The sequence below is a fragment of the Osmia bicornis genome, chromosome 7 (genome assembly GCF_907164935.1).
Source record: "Osmia bicornis bicornis chromosome 7, iOsmBic2.1, whole genome shotgun sequence".
Classification (NCBI taxonomy): domain Eukaryota; kingdom Metazoa; phylum Arthropoda; class Insecta; order Hymenoptera; family Megachilidae; genus Osmia; species Osmia bicornis.
In genome coordinates, this window is record NC_060222.1 from 2,526,612 (window position 1) to 2,550,658 (window position 24,047).

Consider the following 24,047-nt stretch of genomic DNA (forward strand, 5'->3'; position numbering starts at 1 on the left):
GCGAGTTTGTGTTCGATGACACGAATTCGAAGTCTGATCAAAAGTAATCCACGTTTCCATGGTGAAAGCACGTAAAAGTTTGATAACACGGGAAGATCGTTTTTTAATTTATGCAAATGTGATTTACGAACTTGTTTGAATCCTTTTAACACTTCGGCTCTTGAGACAAAGTAGCAGGAAGTTTCATCGGGAAAGAAATTTATTTCTTTAACAAATCTAGCATATCGTTTGCATTAAACGTTAGTTGCTTCTGTAGATTGCACTTTCAAGTAGTTAATATAATAGATAGTTAGATAAACAGTGTGATTTTCTATAAAATAGATGCCTGGCTACCGTAGAAACTCACGTGTCATTAAGATACGAGTGAAGAAAGTGTTAATGATGAGTTGAAGACAATTAATAATCATTAGTGTTTATAAATGGATGTTTCAGGAGGGGAGTAATTGTAGAAAATGTGGAAATTAAAGGAAATTAATTATATGTTTGTTTAATAGTATGTTTCAAAGAAAATTATTAGAAATTTCAATCAGTATTGAGTTGTCGATTAAAATTGTTATTTGTAATTAAATAAAATCGTTCTTCAAGTACCTTGCCAGGGATTCTTAAATAAAGATTTATAATTATGTTATTTAAATTTGATTTTAAAATAGAAAAATTAATTACCAACTTTATTGCATTCAATCTTTATTCTCTCTTTTCTTTTTCCAATACATCAGCTGTCCAGGCAGCTGTTTATTACATCAGAGTACAAGCACGATATTGATTTTTAATTCTGTTTGGATTATAAATAGCCGTGCAATATTTTTGTTATATATTTATGATGCAAAGTGATCCTGAATTTCTGCTAATTATTTATTCGTAGATTGCATGAGAAGAAACTGAGTATAAAATTAAACTCGAATGCAGCCTCAGACAGTCTAAAATTAAATCTAATTTATTAGATACCCGGTTCGAATCAATAGTTTTACCTTAATATAAAAGTTTAATTCAAAGCAATTAATAGAGCTACTGAAAATATTAATCAATGGCTAATTTAAATATTCCATTAACTGGATCACTTAAATCATATCTAATTTTTCCATTATCATAATGAAATATATAATTACTTCTGAAATTTCTTGAATTATGAATTGTAATTCATTCAACTATAAATTTCACGGATCTTACCTGGCAATTAAATCTACCAATTTCCCTGAGCATCCGCATTCTAGTTATAACGTATCCGAGCAAGTGGGTATCGGTACAGGGGGTGCGCAAGGGGTGCAAGTAGAAAGGTAGAGCAGCGGGGGTGGAAATGGTGGAAACGCGTACACAGCCGATCGAGAATTTTACCAGGCAACTAGCTGCGTTGCTGGCTGGGAAATATCATCGACGTCTGTGGCCCGCGGGCCTGCCGCGTCATTGGTCGCCGAAAATTAACATGCGAACGACCAGGAAATATCGGACGAATTAAAAAACCGAACGAAATGGGCGCAAAAATAAAAGGAGCGCGCAGAGAGAGTTCGAAAAAAAAAAAAAAAATACGGGGAAAAATAAATATCGTAGATGCTCGGGGCGGTCTCTCCTATCCCCAACCACCCTCCGGAAAACGTTGTTCGTCTCGTGTTTTTCTCGCTCACCCTCCATGGATGTTTATCCCTGTTTCGTGTGCGCCCTCTTTCTTCGCGAAACCGCGTCGATCATCTGCGCCTTTCGGGGCTGTTTACCCTCCGTGTCTGCAACAACTGGTTACGGAGGTGGGATTTCATGCTGGAAAAATCTTATGTTTAGGATTTCAGCTGTATTAGTGTTTGGATATTTTAGGAAGTTGGGCAACAATTATGGTTGTTTCTTGGCACGATTATTATAAGTTTTCATAACACTATTTCATGAAATAAATAAAATAAGGTTTGGATAACAAAATTAGATACAGTATTTTATAAATAATAAATTTCTTTTTGTTACAGGTAAGATGTGAAACTCTTGTTAGAATGGTGTTCTTCCTGGGGTGAGTTTGAAATAGATGAATTTTATATTAGTAGTAAAAAGTGAATCTTCAGAGCTACTCTTTAAAGAAACTTATAATTATTTACAATAATAATTTATATATCAGTGATTATAAATTTTTAGATGGTTCACTATGAAAATTTTTAATGAAATCTTTTTATTTTACAATTTTAATTTTATGCTAAATATTCTGCATAATTTACATACTAATTAATTAAATGAACGTGTACGTAGTTAATATCTGAGTATCCAACATTTTTTTTCTCTGTAAATGAAGATTCACTGTTTTAACGGTTGCCTACTGATGAATTACCATACAAGCTCACGTTAAACCGAGCATTTACACATTACGAAATCGTGGAACATGGCTTTTCTCATGCTCTGCATTTAAACTTTCACCCATACGTAATGTAGCAACCCTGGACGAGTAACTTTTCATTATTTAGTCGGTAAGGACTCATACCAGACACATTGTTTCGCCATTATTCTCTTTCCCTTGCGTCACTCTGTGTTTGGACGTTGTATTTTAGTCAGAACAATCCATTCGTGGATCTACCCTCTTCGCATACATCCGCTATCTTACTCAATTTGAACCCGAATACTTTCTATCATAACCAAATACTTGAAATATTTAAATATTTCAAATATTCCTCAAAAATATTAGAAGAGTATCATCCCTTATTTCATTTATTTCATAACTTATAATTTTGCTTAATTGAAAAATAGATAGATAACGCATATCATCGACGTGACCTCTTGTCCTACATTTATAGATTCCACCCTTTTCTTTTTAATAAAATAATTAGTATGCAAATTCTATTGGTAATAAAGAAAACAATTTAATCTCTAAAATCTCTAAAAAAAGATCATTAAAATCAAAGATGCTGTATAAATTATTAAAATATTTATTCTGTGTATAAGTGAAAAAATCCTTAGCGAGTAGAAATGAAGTATCAAGCCTAATTCGAGGGTAACTTGGTCGCTTAGCTCGGCAGAAGGAAACGTTTGTATGGGGGTGGGTTTTGGAATAATCCGCGGGGCGTTATTTTATTCGTGGCCACGGTGCAGTCGATGCAGAAAGTTTTCATAAACGTTGCTCGTGGCCACTGAATCTCTTTCTCTCTCCCTCGATCAACCCCACCGAACTGTCTCCTCCTCTTCGTCACTCACTCTCCGGCCACTCGCAACATGCAGCAGACAACGGTTAATCAATGGGCTTCAAGCGCAGGCTCGCATCCCGGGATCTTTCCTGATGGACAGCGGCAACAGCACCAGTAACAACGCCGGGATGCTGGTTGCTACGGGACAGAGGAAGATCGAACGATGGTTCGCCTGGCGCAAGCGAGAAATACCCTCTCGGTTAGGGGGGTGGCTAGCGTTGAAACGGGACGAGAGAGAAAGAGGAGGGTAACCGGTGCGAGGGGTGTGGGAGGAGAGAGCCGCGGGCACGTAAAACTAGCGAACAATTTAAACTCCCCTTTCAAGTCGTGACTTTGTTTATGCGAACGAAAATAATTCGCTGGTGAACGTGGATATATCTAGCTCGCTCGCTGCCATCGCGATGGATGTCTTGTCTCGTTCTGCTATATATTGGTATTTCGATAGATCTAATTGTGCAGAGTTATTTCTTTTACATTTTAAGATAGATAAATTTATAAATAATTTCGGACGTTTTAGAGCAAAGGGTGACGTCTTTGATGCCTACTTAGGGGGTTGAAATAAGGTGTACCTTTGAGAATTTTTTGGGCAGAAACTAATGATCCTTTTCTAACGCGTGGTATCATATTCAAAAGTATATTTCTTAGCAGAAATTAATATTATTTTTGTATTCAAAAATATTCAGAATTGTGAAAGTTATAGCCATTCTTCTAAAAGTGGTTCACAGTGACCAGACCTCTGTAACTTTGCCAAATGTTGAAATTTTGAAAAATCTTTTTAACATTATATTTTTACACCCGATACCTTCATCCTAGTTTGGACATTTTTCAAAAATATCACGATAAAATCGTAAGAGACTCGATAAGCTAGAGGACCATAAAATCCTGAAGAATCTATTTATCTTCCTTGGTCAAAGATCACAGTTGGAGAAGAGTAGAAATCATTCGAAATGGAATGGTTCTGATCCCAGGCGCGGAATTTCGCCGATTCTGACCGGGATCGAGGGATTTACGGGAAGGATCGGTAAGAAAGCTGGCCCTGTTGGACTCTCCTCGAGAAAGTTAAGCCGGCATCGCAGTCTGTCGGTCTCACCGCCAACTAAGAGAATTACTTTCGAACTCGTAGACCGATAAAACAGGCCCTCTCGTTCGCGCAGCACCCGCCTGGCCGAACCTAAAAACTTTCCGCGCTCGTAAATGAGCCCAGCCTCCGGATCCGGCGAGTTTTATGGGCCATTTGCATCCGGCTTTAAAAGTGCCGCGAGTCCTGCAATTAAAGGCGGCCACTGCATCCTACCCGCCCCCGACACCAGCCCTGTTTTTTCTACACGGTCCCACTTTTCCTCAATTTCAGACTTTACGTCCTGCAGGAAGAAAAAAAACTACCCTTTCTTCGACGAATGTTCTCCAGGACCAAGTTGGTCCTTCGCTTCCTAAAATAAAAGAAAAGGAAACGATTTCTTTGTCTGAAAAGACTCGTCGTTCACCTGGAGAATGTTAAATAATGATTTCCTTTAACCATACGTTCTTCCTGCGCAACGTACCTTCAACTTTACGATTACAATCCAGGGATTATGTCTCCATCGGCTATATCCATCGGAATCTAACGCGATATCGAGAACTTTTAACGAGCCAGTTAAACTTGCCGACAAAGTCTCGCCTATCTTCGGTATCTTTGAGAATCTGGCTGGCACGGCGGTATCGCGATCGCGGGGTAGAACGGGGTTGCATGCGCGCCAACAGAAAGCGGAAGCCCGGTTAAAGTAGAACGGAAAGGAAGAGAATAAGAGGGGGCATAAGGAGCGGGACTAAAAATTCTAGACGAGATTGGATCCATGGAAGTGGTTCGCCCCGGCTGATTACCAGTTTCGTTGATGGATTCTTAGAGCACAACCCTCTGCCCTCTCCTTCGCTCGACACTTCCGCCAATCCTCGTCCATCGGCTGCGACAATCGTTCTTTCCATGCTCTTCTCACTCGGGCCACGGGTTTATGACCGTTTTGGATAAACGATTTCCTGTATTCGTGTGCGAAATACGACCACCCTCCGGATAAGGTACAACCCCTCCCTGCTCGAAGAAGCGATCAGACTTTGGTGCACGCACCTGAGGCTACCTGTGAATTCTATGGCTTATATCGGACGAGTTCTTTGAAGATTCTTCTCGGGAACGGTAGTGTATGCTGTTGTTACCCGGGAGTTGAGATGATCGCTTTGGGTCCTGGTAAATTTCATGATTTCAACCTGTTTTCTTCAGATGTTGTTAGAAAAATAATTAAAAATTTTTATTTAAAAATTTGCACCACTCAAAAACTTCAATTTTTTTATATAAAATAATAAAAATGATATGTAATCTAGGTTTTCCGGTTAACTATTGTAATAAAGAAGACAGGTTCAACGAGTTTAATAGACGCAATAATTTTCGGGATGCCAGGGTGCCGAGGAATCGCGTAATTTTCAACAAAAAGCAACTTTTAATTATTCAGCAATTTTCTTCGTCAACCGTTCCTCATTAGCGAATGGCTACTAAAGGGCGGGCTGTCTCGTTAAAGATACATCGCATCGGAAACTTTTGAAACTAATTTACTTTAATTTCGCGTAAGGTTCGTCGTTCCGTTGCATTCAAGTCGTATCTTCCGCGAATCTCTTACATGTTTTTTACACTAACAGATATATTTCAGTTAAGATAAACTTAATAGTTTCTGTAACTTTAAATAATTCTAGTAATAACATAAATTTACTGTGAAGTTAAATTTTTTAATATTCTTCAATATTTTTCCATTTATTTTATATAAATAAATTAAATCAAAGTTTTTTAATTTTCTAAAATTAAATTTTTGAATAGTTAATATTAAATTTAAACAACGTAGCTTCCCCTATGCATAAATTAATTTTAAAGAAGTGAATTTATTATGAAATAGGAAAGTAATAAATTAAAATGTTTTCATATAGAATTCTTGCTCGGCGGTTTTTCAATTGGTCTCAGCATCGATGCACCTGAATTACAGGGACCATCTGAAAGGGTGAACGAGATAGAAAACAAAGAGAACAAAAGCGGAGCAACGTTCGATCAAAAGTCAACGCTTTCAGAATCGATATCCGCTAATAGAATTGTGCACGCACGACGAACCGAACGAAATACGACAACGATAGGTTTGCCGGCAATTAGTAATGACGTGTGTCGTTCGATCGCGACATATTGCGTGCACGGTCTGTCGCCTGAAAACGATCCTCGCCCGACCAATTTCTCATTTCGTCGACTCTCCGTCTGCGACATTCAACGTCAAATCATTTCTAGCGACTTCTATGAGTATCTGTTTATAATACCTTTGTTCAATATAGAACACCAAGGAAAATAATGATTCTAGTATCAGTTATCTTACAATTATTACAGTAAGCACTCGATAATTCCCTGAATTTGGGGCGCTAGGGGTAGAATTAACGAATGCTCTTATATCCACATTCCAAATTTAGAAAATCACATAATTTAGCATTATTATATTATTGGTGAAAATCAAGTTTCAAAGTTTTTAATATATTGCAAATTACATCAAGTGAATTGAGAAAAATTTAAATTACTTTCATGTCGATATAATTTTCATTTATTTATTTATTTTTTTATAAATTAAAAATTGTAGTCGTTTGATATGAATGAAGGAAGAAAGATTGGAAAATTGATTTTGAGGAGCACCAATCATGTTTCGACTGATTATTCATTGCAATTGCAACGAGTACAGGCAATTGAAAGCAGAGTACCATTTGCAGTGTGTATACATTCGATCAGCTTATGTCTTACAGTCGCGTAATTGCTTCGCGTCCGCCCGAAGGCTTGACGCTTCGGTTAGCAACGAACCAATTGACGATCAGTCATACGTGCAACAATTGCGATTACATGTGAAACGAGATCGCGATTATACGAGCAATAATGGAACCGGGAAATTGTTGTGCCACACGCACCTACGCTTCATCGCGAAAACATGAGCAACGCGAATAAACAGGATCAACTGTTTCGTATTTACATCTATTGATCAATTGAATGATCCAGGTATTAGAAAAATACATTTTTCTTCACCTGACAATGAGTGACACTTGACCTATTTATGATTTAATAATTATTTTTTAAAAATGAAATATGTCGCCCAAATTAAAATAATTGTCTAGACAGGAAAATGTAAAATTGCATCTCATCTTCAAGGATTTTGTTCAACCCTCAAGAACAATTTATCCAAACAAAATTTCCTTGCAACAGCTAGGTTTATAATGACATTCGGGCTTGTTTACAATACGAAGCGTCTCGATTCGTGGATCGATCAGAGCATGGCTGGTTGATTTTCGCACAGGTGCACCTTCCATCGCGTATTACCTGGCCGGAATACTTGCAGCAGTAAAGATCGACTGGCAAAGCTCTTTATTTTCACGACGCGAATAAGGGTGGGTTGCGAAGGGGGTGAAAGAGGAAGAGAGATCCTCTGGTTCGTTCTCATCAACGATTAAGAACCACACCGAGAGTGCAGCAGCGCGTCAAACCAACTCGAAGGGAAGATCGTAGACGGATGTCCTCTTCAGTCCTCTTTAGATCTTTTTCTTTTATTACCATGACCGTACTCGTGAAACCTTTCCTTCCCTTCTTCTCTCGTATTCTTCTTTCCTTCCAGGGAAAATTTATTTCTTTCGTTCGAGTATTCATTGGTGCTTGAACGAACGTGATTAATTTCTACTTGGATGTTAATATTTTCTATTTTGAAATGATCTTTTTTTGGGAGGGGGTGGTTAATTTTTAATCGAGAAAATTTATATTTTAATCTAGAATGAACAAGTCGCATTTTACATTTCAAACAAATACATTGTCTCGCCATTCGCAAAATTATATTGTATAATATTCTTCCAAGGCACATATACATCTTTCTAGAGTAATAATCAGTGTACTAAATGATTTCAGTGGCACAGAATCTTAATCGAAAAAAGCAACTATTCACATTCACTGTCTTATTTCAAACACACATTATCTATTGCAGTATACTTATTTAGTATCTATCATTGAATCAGTCATACAGCATTAATCATTCGTTTCACATAGTTATTCAAAACAACCATCATCCCTTAAGTACTATATCTTACTAATCAAGTATGTAGATGTCTTTATCTTTTAATGTATCCATTTTCCACTGGCTGTTGCTGAATTATAGACAAAATTTATATAAATTTGTTATAGGGTGGACCAGTAATTTGTACTTTGACACCTGAAATATCCTGGGTGTTCACTAGTGACCTATGTCAAAAATTCAATATAACTAATAATTGAGAGAATACAAAATTAAAGAATAATTTTGCAAAAGTTCAAATTGAAAGATGGAAAAATTTTATTCAGAAAACCATTTTTATCTCTATTAATTTTTCACAAAATTAAAATTCTTCTAAAAATTCGAATAATTAAAATATTAATAATTGCTGATCCACCCTCTATAATTCAGTTAATCTTCTCATTTCCTCCCAAAATTTTGTTGTCCATCAAACAACACCATCTCAAAACCTGAGTGGTTTATTCATCAAAGGAAAAACGCTAGAATCTCGTTCATTTTCGCCTGACAAAAATATTCTCGAGCAATTCCTTGGTGATGAGGCGATGCGGTCTCGTCGGGCTCTCCGTGGGCCTGCCATATAGTCGGCTGTTGATAACGTATAATTTGGGGCTGAGTTCGCACCTGACGTTGAACCACCAGTCGCAGACGAATACTGCTTGGCTGAATTGCGTCCCATTCGGACACAAAAATGTCGCTTGTCGACCGTCGATGTCACAGTAATGCCACGCTTGGCATCTCGTTTCCACGTCCGCGAAAAAACCTGGGTACGGTTGATCGTCGCAGTAGAAATTCGTGTAGGGTACCTTCCCTAACACCGGGTAGTCCGTTCCTGCCCGACCTGGAAATTTAATTAAATAATTGCTAGAATTTTAAATTCGAACTTTTCTAAAACTAGAATTCGTGTAATTAGAATCTCTGGAAATTATCTAATTACAAATATTTGCATTAGGTGTTTGAAATAACAAATAATAGAAATAAGAAAATATCAGAATTTCAAAAAACTTCCACGTTAATAATTGAAATTTCAATTTGAAATGATAAAGGATCCATCACATATTTTAATAATAAAATTAAATAAACCATTGATATTGGAATGAAGGAACGATCAACAGAGATAGTTTAATCCGAAACGACACACCACAGTAAACCGCAGACAAACCACCCTCCAAGAAAGCTATCGGAAGCTCCTTTTCCAATCGGATCTTCAGTTTCTGGCTACGATTATTCAGGTAAAGAGAGAGGAAGCTCGAAGCCGGGATTTCATCCGGAAATCTCATTAACCGACACAACAGGATACAGGACGATTTCGTTGACGGCTGACGAAGACAAGGAGAGAGAGAGAGAGAGAGAGATGAGTAACACCGTGATCGTAGTCCCTTCCTCAAAACCGATTCGCTTCCGGCTGCATGATTTCCATGAACGGATATACCGTGGAGGCTGAAGCAAAGCTTCGTCCGCAGACTGGTCGGGTTAGTTGTATCCTCGATTAATCGCTGGAAATGCAACGAGCCGAGATGCACCGTACGTGTTCGGCTCACCTGACACCTGTATTACCTGCACAAAGCACAGGCACCCCGCCAGCTATCGACGTTCGTCGACTGACTGCCAATTGTACATCCAACGTCTCTCAAATCGTTTACAACCAACGATAACCAGTCGCGAACGTTTAATCCATCAATTATTCACGATATTCGTGTAGGCTTGAATTAATTAACACATTCGTCGATAAATAATTGCAACAATTAGATTGGCGTGAGTTAGCTCCCTTAGCTTTATTAATTAGATTTCTAGAATATTGGAACCTTAGAACCTTAGAAAAATTATTAATTTAAATTATTAATTTGTTGTTTTGGAATTTTTGAACTTTGGAGTTTGGAAAACCTTAAAATCTTAAAATCTTAAATTGAGAAATTATTAAGATTTGAAAAAGGTAAAATCTGATATTAAAAATTAATCCAATTTATCCAAAAATGATATTGCCATCCCCATCTTCACCTGGCAATTAATTATCTTAATCAAATGTACAATAACGTTACTCCTTTGTTCGTATCTGGAATCTATCCTGTTCCACGCACAATTTCAGCGATTCTAATTGAAATCCAAAGAATTCCCGTTGAATTTGTAAAGACATCCAGTGGAGCGACTGGAACGCCGTTAAAACGAAGGTAAAAGCAAGCTGGTCGAGCATCAACAAATATCCGAGGAAAACACAACGAGTGGCTCGCGTAAAGAAGGAAATTGCTCTAAGAGCCTTCGGTCTCGAATTGCTGGGCCGGAATAAATAAGCAAAACTCGTCGTGTACGAGCGAATCAAAGAACGTTTTCCTACCGATTCCTTTCCCCTCCTCTCTTTCATCGTCTTACTTATTCTCTTACGAAGCATCGTTCTAACGAGCCTGGTGATAAACACGTTTGTCTCTTTGCTATCGCCATCGGTTCGCCTCGTTGTCATCGTTATCAACTCGTATGGAAACATTCTTGAATTCTTCTTTTCGAAGGGAAGCTTCTTAACGTACCTCCCTTTCCCAAGATTATACTTTGTGCTCCGATTCGTCTGTAATGCGGTTGCCAATAATGTTTCTCTTTAGCGGCGGCATCCATTAACGAATAATACCATGGGATTTCATCGATTCGAGTCGCTCGTAATGAGACATCAATCGTTTCGAGATCAGATACAACGGCAACCCCTTGCGTCGCGTCCCTCGCGTATTTATCCCCTCTTGTATTCCCCTCGTTTCGCCAGATTTCATTCGTTCGATTGATTGTTAAAATTCAAGAAGGTTTATTCAGCAGGAAGTATTATTTTCCGGAAGAAATTACTTGCATTTGGTTAAGAAACGATGCAATTTAAAATCGGGTCTCTCTCCGTGGTCCGCCATCCAAGAATTCAAAATAAGTGTAAAAATCAAACTTTTGTTTAATTACAAGAATTTGTGTTCAGACCCCCTTATAAATTAATTCCCAGAAATACAATAATTTTAATAAAAATGGGGTTCGCATCATCTGATGTCTAGAAAAAATGAAGAAAGCCAAAGGAACACGATGAACAGTCGTAGAAAGGATTACCGGAAAGGGATGCGATCAGAGAGAAAGAGAGAGAGAGCTGGAACTCGGTCCGCTGGCAAAGCTTCTTAACGAATTATAACCAACCGTGCGAAGCTTTTCCCCTCTCCGTTGTCCGTCTAAACAACTTTGCATCACTTGCTACACCCTCTCTGTCTCTCCCTTTTCTCCATTCACCCTGTCGCTCGATGTTCCTCCTGCCCCATAGCTATTCGAATCTCATTCGACGAGCAGCATAGTTTCAGGTTGCACATCGCGCACGGATCTCGCCGGGCCAGGAATACGCTTGTTATTGCTGCGAGCAGAACGGTGCGCATCCTGGCTGGATGACAGCTAGAGAGAGACGACCAGTGCACTTTCCAGCATGGTCGCAAACTCGTCCGTATCGCGGTGACATCCATACGAAATTCGCACCTTCCGCCGCTTGTCCGACCTGTTTTGTCACCGGAAGAGATTCCGTGTACCCGCACGGAATAAACGTCCCGTACGCGTCCCTCTTTCTCTCGCCTTGCGGCCTCTCCTCCCTTTTCAATCGACTCCTCTAACGCCTTTGTTCACAGGCGTCGCGTCGCATCGCGTCGCCGTCGCGAGTACGCCGTTGTCCAGGTAATTATAACTTCCCAGGACTCTCGCCTCGACGACGCGAAACACCGCATATTCTCGGCTTTTCATCCCTTCCGTAACGCGTCGACGATCGTTCTAATTATTTCGTTCCTTCGCTGGTAGATATAACTACACTTCCTCCAGCTACCCTTTTGTTAACGCTTACCCATGATGCTGGAATGTTAATGCGCGTCTAGGGGATGTGATTAAGATGAATTTTATGGGGGTTGATGTAAATACAAATTGGAGGTATGATTAAGTTGCGACGGTTGAGGGTTGTGGAATGATATGCGAGATTATGGTTAGCAGGTCGTTTTGGAGGGTATCTGTACTTTGGGGATTCCAATTTGCCAGTGCGTTTTAAGGGGTGAACGTTTCGAGGAATCGTATTATCAAGGTTTTCTTATAAAAATTAGTAGATTTAATTCATCCTAATTTTTTCAAAAATAACTTACGCATCATGATTGAAACTTTTACGAAAACGTTTAATTTCCCTTAAAAGAATCATAGCTCGAAGTAGCAGCATACCGGGGAAGAAATTGTAAGAAAGGTACTGAATGGTCGGTGCAAGAAATTCACGGTAAGGTTGGAAAATAGCCGAAGGGTGGTAAGGGTGGTTCGCCAGCCGATCGTTTCGTTTCGAAGGATGGAAAGCTATCCTGCTGTTTGGCAAATGAAGGACGAACGCCCGGGAAAATGCATCAACCAGGACTGTCTCCTCAACCCGGTCTCCCTCTTTCTCTCTTTTATGTCTCCTCGTGGCAGCCATCGTCATAAAGTCAGTCAGGCGAACGGGACGAGGTTTGCTGTCTCATCCTTCTCTCCCTCCATCCCTATCTCTTTTTTCCCCTCTCTCCTTTTCCGCTTCGTCTCTCTGTCCGCGCGTGCTCGCTCGTACGCGTCGTGAAACGCACGAAATGAGACCTACGGTTAGGTTGAACCGGGTTCGCCGGTGAGCAGGAGGGTGGTCGGAAAAGGAGGGTGCAAGTCTCTGTTCTCTGGCCTCGTCCCCTTGCCACGTTGGTCCTGCAGCCCCTGGAATGCTCCCGCAGGATCTGGCGCCTTTGCTCTGGTGCAGAGGTCGCGTCCCGGGCTCTTGGGTATTTCATTATCCTATCCGAGAGTGGTGCGATGGTGGAGGGGTCGAAACGTGGGGGTAGGTCGGTTCCGTCGCAACCCTTCGAGAGATTGAGAGAGGAACGTTAAGACAATGAGATAAGTTTACGCTGTGCTATATCGATTTAACGCAACCCCGACCAACCCCCTTGCTCTCCCTCCTCCTCTTTCTTTTTTCATTTTTTCTACTCTAATTTTTGTCTTCGGGTCTATAGTGTTTCAAGTATTTCATTGCTTTTGGACACTTGATCAATATCAAAGAATTAGAAAAAGAAAATAATTAATTAATTAAATAAAAATCTAAATCTCAATGGACGAACTCGCAAAGTTAGAAAAATCTATGGCATTTATCGTTAGAATCAGGATCTTTGGGTATGGGGATTGCGGAAAATGCCGTCCACAATAACATCCACCCTGTCACAATAGGTGTTACGTGTTCGAGGGGTGGCGTGACGAGTTGCGGTGGACTGGCTGCACAACGAAACACCCCATTGTCCCAGAATTTGTGATCGATAATCGACGTAACGCGAGACTCCGTTCCGTAGACCGGTCCATCGGAATCCTCGAAACGCTTAAGTCCGTCTTGGGACCACGTTAATCGGATCGACATTGAGAAAAATAATTACGACGGATTGAACGGATTTCATCCTCGCCACGATATAATCGGATATCGTGCTATCGGTTTGCTACTCGAGAAAAGGGTGAACGGGATATTCAGAGGGAGAATGAAAGAATTTCAAGTGGTTATTTGATGCTCCTTGATGTTTAATACTTTACTTAACCCTTAGATTTCAAATTTAATTTTAAATTCTTATTTTATACATTTTTTACTGCTTCTATAAATATCATATTTTTCATATAGGAAAATGTTTTTAGAAATTTTTAACTATACTGAAATATTTTTTCTAAACAGTTAACCCTTTAAGTTACTGGGGGTGTAAGAGATGAATTTGTCAAATTATTTTTTCTATAGTTTCTTGTTACATAAATTAGCAATTTTATAATATTTTAAAATTTTTATTAAATTTTATCACACGTTCATTTCCGCATGCTAATTTACCATGGTTCCACATAATCGGAAACAGAAATCTTGAGGTAACGGGTTAAAGAATCATCTTTCAAACAGCGATTCTATCGACTAAACCCTCGTTCAAAGGAGCATGCAAAATGTAACCTAAACGGCTTTCACCCTATCTTCATGGTCATACTTTAGCAGGCAGCTGGTATCAGCTTCGCCCCAGAAGAAAGGCGTGTCTCTTCCAGCAAGTAACATTTAATTTACCGCGTCTGTTTTATAATCGGCCATTACACGCGTGTCCTCATAAATCCGTTCGCAAAGACCTCTTTCCACAACACTTCTCTTCTTCGTACGAAGAATTTTCAAAATAGAAAAACTGTATTTTTAAGCCTTTTCGGGGGTAGCTTTGAATTCATCTGCTTTGTTTGAATAAAAAAAGAGATTCCTTGAGAGAATTTGAAAAAACAGTTGAGGAAATTGGAGGGTAGACCTAGATAGAGTCTAATAAATGCCCTTGGAGGCAATCTTCCAGACGCCAGAGGTCGGAATAAAAACGGTTCCAGGTGAAGAGGAACGAGACAATACGCGGCATACCTCGGCGAGCAATAACCGTCTATGTATTTATTTCTCGTCTTTCGTTCCGCGTCTCCGCAATCGCATAAAGCGCTCGCTTAAACCGAGGGAACTTGTCGAAAGATAGTATTCCGTCGTATAAAGAAGGGACACGAAGAAACGAATTTAAATGCACCGTTTCCTCGCGAACGACCAATTTCCACGACCCCTCCTCTCTTCTCTCTCCTCTTCCTCCACGGGGATCTCTATGATGCTGATGTACAGTGTCTCTGTATCTTTGTTGAACTTTTACAGTATCAAGCGTTGATACTGGGAGAATTGTGAGATAAAGTAATTAAAATTATATAAAATATTGAATATTATATAATTTTTAACTTTTGCATCTCGTAAGAAGAATATTTGCAAAAAGAAATTTTGAGAATTTAAATTTTCCCAAATCTTCCTCTACACCCTCGATGACATAAAGGGTTAATCGCTTAGAAAAAAATTTCCTATAATCCCAGGTGTAACATCGTCGCCAAGAGATTACCGGTGATTTTTATTTGTCGACTCGTTTTCACGCTCGCGATTTCAAAAGCGTGTTTCGTCTGGAAAAAGGAAGCTCGCGAAACAGCAAAGGTAGGGTGGATAAAAGAGAGAAGTCTGAAAAAGAGGAAATTCCTGAACGTGTGCACAGAGGGTAGGAGAAAAAGGAATACGAAGAAGAGGAACGGGTCGCAAAAGGGGCAACTTCTCGCTAGATGATCTTGTTTACGTACCAGGTATCGATTTACCGAGATCGAGATACTCCCTTACAGAGGGACTGAGGAATCCGGGCGGCACAACCGGTGCCTCGTTCGTCGGATTGTTTCTTTCATCCACGTCCTCGTAGTAGTAGTCCTCGTTGTCGTGGCTCTCCTCGTCCGGATCCACCGGTTTCGACCTCTTCGACACCTTGCCACCCTCGTGCAACCCTCCACCACCAATTGTGTCTCGCACACCCTCTGAAACACGAGCGATCCTATTATAAACGCGAATCGAGTCGATTCTTCTGATAATTTTGTCTTCTTTTTAGGGGTTGAAGGATTGTGTTTAATACAGTTTTAATATATTTTAATTGGAGGGCTTAATGAGTACCCTCTCATATAATGACCTATTAATTATCGAGTCAAAATGACGGTAATTAATAAAAATTAATCAATCTATTCATCATTCAAAGCTAAAAATCTAATATTTCCTACCAAAACTATATATTTTATATTGTATAATGAAATTTTGTATAAAATTTAACTTTCAAATTCTCTTATAATGACCTAATAATTATTAGGTCAAAGCGACTGCAAGTAATGAAAGTCGATGAATCTATTCATCGATCAAACCCTTCACCCATCCTACCATTTAAAAAACACCACCCAAAGCCAGAAATCTAATGTTTCCGACGTCACGAAGCGGATTTCCGTCGGGAAAGCCGCAAGGCCTGCAGACTTGACCCAGTCTCGGTCGAGAGGGGAAGTTGTAGCCGGGTTCGCGGCACGTTGGAGCAAAGTTTCACGGGACACTAGGGTTCGGACAAGGGTAACCAACGCGAGAAAGAGAAAGATACAGAAGGGTGAAGTTTTGCGGCCATGTCGTTGGGAGTACAGGAACCACAGGGCGGTAGCTGTTACGTTATTCACGATAGATTCGTATATACATTCAAGCTGACCCAACACTTTATCGAACCGAACTGGTTCGGAAGTCTGCAGCTAATTAATTTCAGCTTTGTATACCATTGTCGTGAAACATTTCCTCTGTCGGACAGGCGGTGATTGGGTTCTCCCTCGGCTCTCTCGCGCTGAAATATTCAAAATTTCCGAAATCGTTAGGGTTACCGTGTACATTGGCAGGCTATAATCGTGGTACACAGCTGGCTGAGCGATTGATCGTATCCACGGTGTTGGAAAATTGAGTTGTTTCACGGGAAAATTGAATACCAGAGGCTAGAATTATTTTACAATCGAACGGAGTTGTAAAATCACAATCAATCCAGCATATGTTGAACACGTTCGATTATTGTTAATAAATTAATAAATGAATGGAATTGAAATTGATTTAGTGGTTGTTCAATATTTATTTTTATACAGATGAATATATTGTTTGGAAACACGTCGAGAACACGGGGGTGAACAGTTTCGAAAATACTTTAGATTCCGCCGGCAGGTGGGTCGGTTTCTATGCGTCGGTTCGCGCGAAATTTTCGTTATATAGTGTATTGTTTGCATACACTAGCGTGTACGTGTTACTTCACGAGGAAAGGTGGATACGATCCCACCGTTCATCCCGTTTGATACCGGTGCGTCCGTGACGTGGAAGCTAATTAACGGCTCATCGACCAGCCGAACTTTATGCGTCTAAATGCAACGGATTAATTCGAGTATGGACAATGGGATCCCGTCTTCCACATTTACAAATGATATTGGAAGATTTATTTTGGCTCGTGATTTTCTCAATTTTATTTTAGGGGAGAATTAAAAGTAAAATCTGAAGACCTTGATTTTCTTTAATTATTCATCATTTATATTTTTCAAGAAAATACCAATATTTTGTATTGGAACCATGCTAGACCTTCCAAGATTGAAATGAACCAACTGGTTCATTGAATTTTCTTGAAGTAAAGTCAAGATTAAACTCATCGATCCTTCAAGTGAACGTGATTTTCCATGAAACGATTTTCCCACCTTCTCGCCATTCAATTATACCTTTTCCACGGTTGTTCGCGGTCCAACGGTTGACAATTGATAGCGAAAACATTTCATCTCACGTCTCCCGTTTCATTTCCGGGCCAGCGTTGTTCCCAAAGTAAGCTGCAAACGGTTGCACGCGTTTCTTTGTTAATTAACGACCGTTTAATTACCCTGGCCGGAATTGGGTTGCCGCCGGCTGGAACGATGACTCGTAAATTTGCCCAATTTTTCGTACCCCTTCGTTTCTCCCTCTGAATATCATGATAATTAGACCGTGATGAAAATTACCGTAACCAGCAATGGATATTTATTCAATATTCTCTTTTGCTACAATTTTTCAAGCAATTCAATTAACCTGTCGCGGAATCTGCGATTGATTGCGACGTCAACAGTTCTTGAAACTATTAAAAATTACAAAAGTCTTAATTGGTTTATTAGAAAAAAAGTTTATTAGTTCTTGAAAATGAAACATTTTTCAAGATCTGAAGGAAATAGAAAATTATTTATTTCTATGATTGGAGAATTCATTAATAACAAAAAACATCGTTTCTGAATTAAAAATTCTTTTATTTTCTGGTATCTCAATTAAAAATCTTTTAATTTTCCAATAATTTACATCTTGATTGCTTAACAACAAATTACAGAATTCATTGATAAATACAGTCTAACATAACAAGTGGTCCTCAGAAGATCAATTTCAAAAAATTTCCAAATAACTTTAAAATTCAAACATTTATGATTCAAAGTGCTTATTGATCCATCCAAAACGATACGATTCAATAAATCGTCGATTGTTAATTGAACAGACTGAATCTAAAGGTCGGTTCCGTGTGCTGGCCTGGAGCAAACTCCCAGCATCGTTCCTCGAAAACGGGCTACTCTTTTTCTCTCTCTTTTTTTTTCCCCTCGAAATTCACGGTATAGTCCCGGGGCAATGCACCATCGATTCCGTGGAATTCGTTTGTTATTACACGCAACCGCGTTAATTTAGTTCCGGCCGGGCTGGCTAGTGCGATACTTTCGTCGTGGAAATGCAGCGAATCATCGATAATTATTTGCTATTCGCTTGGCTGCCGAATAATTACACCTGTTTGTTCGTGGCATTTAATACAGCAAGTATTATTTGATTTCGCGTCCCTACTTACTCGCGCGTATTTTATGAAATTTGGCTGGCGAAGCGCGACGATATTGCCCTGCTCTGATAGAGAAAACGCCCGCTGGATATGAATCAGCCCCGAAAAGCGTTTCTCTCTCGCTAGAGAGGAAAAAAAAAGGTCAAAGCGTATAGAACGCGTCGCGTTTTCGTGTTTGTCGCGATGTTCATTTTCGAGAATATGGATTTCTCAGGTAAATATATTGAAACGAACGTGTGTATCTTCAGAGAATAATATTGGAAAATGAACCAGTAGGCTTCTTAAGAAAAACAATTTATTTTTAAAGTTTAACAATGATGATTTAATTGGGAAGAAAAACGGGATCCTTTGATAATCCTTTTCTTTGGAAATTAAAATAATTTTATTTGCAATCAGAAGATTTTTCCCCTAAACAAAAAATAATTTATTGTAAAGTTTGTAGGAAGTATCCGTGTGACAGGAGACACGATCGTTCGTCCGGTTGGTTCGATTTCTCCAAACAACGCACTCGTTGTCGAGTTCTCTTGTGCTCGGGTTAAAACTCTTATCGTATAACGAAAGATCGACGAGTGGAAACCGTACGCGCGCGTGTACGGGCATCGTGAAGCTTCGTCGAAGGTAAAATTCGAAGCTGACTCCGCTGAAAGACGTTTCCTCGGAAACGGAGACTCGAAAAGCTCGGGAGAAGAGGAACGTTTCGCGTAGAAATTCCTTCGGCGTACGAAGCGAGTTCGTTTTGTCTGGACGAGGATAAAAATGAAGGATGGAGAAAGGTGGAAAAATCGAGGGAAATAATGACGATCGGTGAAATGAAGGGGGATGGACGGGATAGGATAATCCGGTGGAAAGTTTGAAAAAGAAGAACTAAATTTTCTGGAAAAACAGCCCTGAATCACGCGTCAAGCAACGAAACAGTTTTATGTATTAAAATTAAAATTGGGGCTCTCTCCATGGTCCGCCGTCTGAGATTTAGAAAAAAAGAGAAATAATAATATTTGTATAAAGTATATCAATTTTTCTGTTGGTAACAAAGGAAAACAGAGAAACAGGATTAATTTCTCTTATTCGTAAGCCATTAACTAAAATCAGTACTTTCCTGGAGCCGCAATTATCGCACGCGAAGTAACTTCAATCGTTTCGCGCAAGACTTTGAAAAGTGGGAGATTAACCAAAGAAACAGCAGCAGAGGAGGATGAGAAGGGTAGTGACGAGAAAATCTTTTCGCCAGGTTAGTCAGGAGGTAGTGGAGCCCTTTAACGGTGCAAAGAACGATCCTGATTCCTTTGTGTTCCTCGCTTGGTCGATTTCTTACAGAAAGAGCTATTTAACAGCGCATCCCTCTTTATGTCTCGGTTCACTAGCGATAGACTCGACACGTTGCTCGTAATTCTACGGATTTCTAGGTTTAATACAAATTTCATTTATTCTTTGATAGATGCAAATATTTATACCCTTCATTTTTATTAATTAATTGGTAAAAATAAATTAACTCGTCTAACTTTAAATAAAAATCTTTTTTTAAGTATCGAAGCTCCAAAAATAAACCTTCAAACATCTCCAAATTATGTGAGATAAAAATAATGAAATAAGGGTGCAATTTTTGTAAAAATCTAAGCTGAAATAATCGAATCGTGGAAGCTCGATAATTTTAGAACAAAGTGCTTCAATCCCTAAGTAGATTTAGCAAAACCCTACTCCAGAATAAACCGCAAAGTGCTCCCTTAAAGTTCCTTGACACGATACCGTTGAACTCGCTGGGTGAAATCGTTTTCAACCAGCCCTCAAGTCTTTCGCGATCCGACTTTCGAAGCACCCTTCAATTTCACCGTCGGGTTCGATCGTTCACGCGTCCGACTCTCGGCCCAGAGCTGGCAGCGTAAAGCTTTACCACGGCACCCCTGTTCCGGCATCGATGCAACCCCTGCGTAAAGTGCGTACGTGGTGCAGGTAGATCGCGAGTTTTCTCATCAAAGGCAAACTAATTACGCGGCTATCCCTCTCTGGAATCGCAGTTACGATTCTCCGGTTCACGATGAAATTTCAGACCCGACGCGCGGCGGTCTGTTGGGCGAAGGGATGAGAGAGACGAAAGAGGGTGACCGGTTAACGGAGGAGGCCGCGTTAGAGTGGTGGAAGGATGTGCAACGGATGGAAATACAGACAGAACGAACGGACGTTGCTTCGGGGCTAAACAGTACGCCAGTGAGAGAATGATCAACCAACGGGGGTGAGGAAAAGGGGTGCAATGGGCGTACCGGAGTGCCGAGAGCTTCGTTAAATAATTAATCGATCCGCGTACCGCTCGACTGTCGAGGATTTCTTCCTATTCTACGCCGCACAGCACAAACGTTGCGTTTTCTCGAGCATCCACGTCGAACCAGGAACGAGAGGGGTTGAATCGTTTCTCCAGGCTTCAAAGGTGAAATGGTACGAACGTGAGAGAAAACGGTGACGACTCTATCCCACGGGATGAGATGAACAAGTCGATCGACGTGTTCTTTGGAAATGGCTCGGAGGATCAGATTCAGAGGGGAATAAGATTTTTTGAACATTCGTTTGCGTAAATATTAATAAATTGGAAAATTAGTTTTGCAAGTTTGCTTCTATATTTTTTCTTTAGAAAATTAGAGCATATTTCTTATTTTTAATCCTTGAGCTGCTGAGTTTTATCTTTTATATATAGACAATTTTTTTTTAAATTTTACTCCAATATTTAAATTTAAAAAAATTAATATTTTGTTAAATTTATTCTTATAATTTCCAATATCCAATATCTATTTCTATCGCAAAAGCATCGATGCCCCATGAATTCTAACCATTTCAGATCATGGTTGCGCTACTTGATTTACCGTTCGACGAAACGACAATTCAGGAATTTCATGTTAATGAATTCCAAATTTCGGCCTATTAATTCTGACAGGGATACACACGAATCGGACCGCATTAACCCTTTGCCGTTGAACGAGTGTATTGGTAGAACAACGGGGTAGTCACGTTCCGCGGTTTTCGTTCATTATGTGCGGCCAGTTATTACAATATTTTCATTCTTCGCGGTCCCTGGAATTAACCGTGCTATTTAAAGTACACGTTTCCAACCACTTCGAGAACACACCCCATAGAGAAAGAAACGAATTTCGGGGTGAGTTTTACACGATGCTGGTTTGTACACCCCTGTTCAATTTCCTTTTTTTATGCGCGAACGTTAAAACGAGCTCATTTAAAACTGTTGGTGAGTTAATTAACTCTTTCCCTACGGCATGCTTTAATTATTATAGAAATCGTCTATCGTGAGAGGAATTGTAATCATATGTCAGTGGATGAAATTCGAGGGTTTTATTACTTACTTTTATTATTCTTTAAAATATTTGACGTTTTCTCTGAATTTTAAATAGGTATATTTTTTTTATATATATGTTTGAAGGGTTGAAAATTTTGCAGAATATAATAGGAAATTTTTCACATTCCAGTCGTTCAACTGGCTCGCGAAATAATGGCTTCTTTACCACGCACCCCTATTTACACTCCCCATTATTCTCGCTAAATTAAGCTGCAATTTCGAACAACGCTAATCGGTTACGCTGGAATCCCGTATATTTTATAAAGCATCATAAAGCGACAGCTTGCCATCCTCTATGACCCTCCCCGGTTTCTGTCTTTCTTGCCTCCATTGCGGCGGGGTAGTTTTTGTCAGCTCGATTCGCGCAAAAAAATCGCGCCAAAGAAAAAGAGTCGCGTAGCTATTTCCTGCGTTTCGCGACGCGCAAATATCCCAAGGAAACGACGCTTTAATATCGTGGTATCGTATGAAAATTCGCTGGATGAGAAGAATGAGAGAGAAAGCTAGTTACATGGGAAAAGGAACAGTATTCTTGTGTCTTCGTGGAAAATTCAGGGAAATCTAGCTCTTGAAATTAAAAAGAATTTTAATTTTAATTTTTTATTTTTCTAATAAGATATATTTAAACTTAGAAAAGTTTAGGGTTTTTAATTTTAATATAAACTTTGATAGATTATACACTCAGCAATAAAATTAAAGAATCACAGAATTTTTAATTTGAAATTGCGAGTTATCAAATTGTTATAACGTGTACAATTTTCTTGAAGGGACTCTCGAAGATCTCAGTACATAAATTCGTATTTATCCAAGCGTGAAGTTGATTATGCACATTCCTGCACCCGATCGGAAGATGCATCCAGAGGGTGGGTCTCGGGAAAAGTTGTTACTCTACAGGGAACGAAACATCGATTGCATCGTTTTGAGCAATCTAAAATTCAGATATCACACGTTGGATGACGAACTGTCGAGGATAAACAATAGGACTCGTACAGAGGGTGAGCAACATTTTTCTGGAGGGAATGAGTGCGAAGAATTGGGGAAGAAATGGAATAATTTTTATGAAATTTTAACGTTCGATAAATTATAAAACAAAATAATAATTTCTTTTCTTTATTTTTTTAATTTTGTGTCATGGTTAATTAGCAAAGTCTCATTAATTGCTAATTTAGTAATCTGTGTTTCTTCATGTCTGTATCTAAAGGGAAAAAGAAAAATTCATCGTTGGAAAACGTCAATCTTTCCGACGTCAAACAATAATTAACGGAACTTTCATGGGGTTCTGCGTCGGACAGGATGTTCTTTTTCCTCATCTTCTACTATTTTGATACACTTTTTCCGCATCAACCTCAGAACTTTCTCGGTGGACAGGTGTTAAAAAGTCGATGAGCAACATTTTCATTAACATCCAGATAACTGCTCGTCAAACAATTTTAGAATATTTACCCCTTGGCTATCTTGAAATTTAATATTCCACAAATACGAGATATTTAATTTAAGAATTTTGGGCAGTTTTTAATTTTATAAATTTCATTTTTGACACGAAAATGTTTCACAATTTTAACTTTTTACCCTAAAATTCTAATAAAAAATTTTATGAATTTTCCAAAAACTATTTAATTTTGTCAAATTGACGCTTCATGCACATTTCTTCTCAATTCCTAAAAGTCTCAAGGAACCCATTGATCCCCCTCGAGCTTGTTGCTGGAAGTTAAATTTCTTTCGGCAGTGGAACCACCTTTTTCGTGAGTTTATTTCTGCTACTGCAATCCAATCGCGACTTTTGAATCTAACTGTGCGTCTACCTGGAATTTCGTGTTGACCAACCGTGTCACAGCTGTCACGAGGAACATTCTCCATGAAAAAAGTCGCGTGTCGAAGAATTTTTGTTGGTATGCCGGGGAATTTAGTGCGAATAGAGTTACTCGTAACTTGGAGGCAATTTTTTCACGACAATAGAGATAGACTCTATCATGGAAACTAGTTAGAGAAACTTATAGTTGCAGTTATTTAAAAATTTTATTTAAATATAAATATATGGGAAATATTTATAAAAATGTTAAAGGATGAAAACTTTTATTAAATTGATTAAATTTAATGCTACTTAGAATTTTCTTAATTTTTTCTTTTTTCTTTTATTTATAGTCTTGTTATCAATGGCCTCTACAGAATTTAATATGTCAACTTTTAGTAATAAATCGCTTTCCATCGGAATAATTTAAACTATCTATCATATAACGAGCAGTGTCAATTTATTCTCGCGGGGGTTTCGCGCGTGCAAATA

General features: G+C 39.0%; 2 protein-coding genes across 5 annotated transcripts in view; one reads left to right on the forward strand and one right to left on the reverse strand.

Moving 5' to 3' along the window:
* LOC114880265 (tudor domain-containing protein 1) overlaps positions 1-24,047 on the forward strand; it is a 161,073-nt gene that overhangs the window by 88,761 nt on the left and 48,265 nt on the right. The window lies entirely within an intron of this gene.
* Positions 8,517-24,047, reverse strand: part of LOC114880263 — a 53,390-nt gene continuing 37,859 nt past the window's right edge. The window contains exons 2-3 of the mRNA XM_029196099.2: positions 15,353-15,577; positions 8,517-9,059 (exon numbers count right to left, since the gene is read on the reverse strand). Of these exons, the coding sequence (XP_029051932.1) occupies positions 8,713-9,059; positions 15,353-15,577 (572 nt within the window). The 3' untranslated portion in view covers positions 8,517-8,712. The remainder of the gene's footprint in view (positions 9,060-15,352; positions 15,578-24,047) is intronic.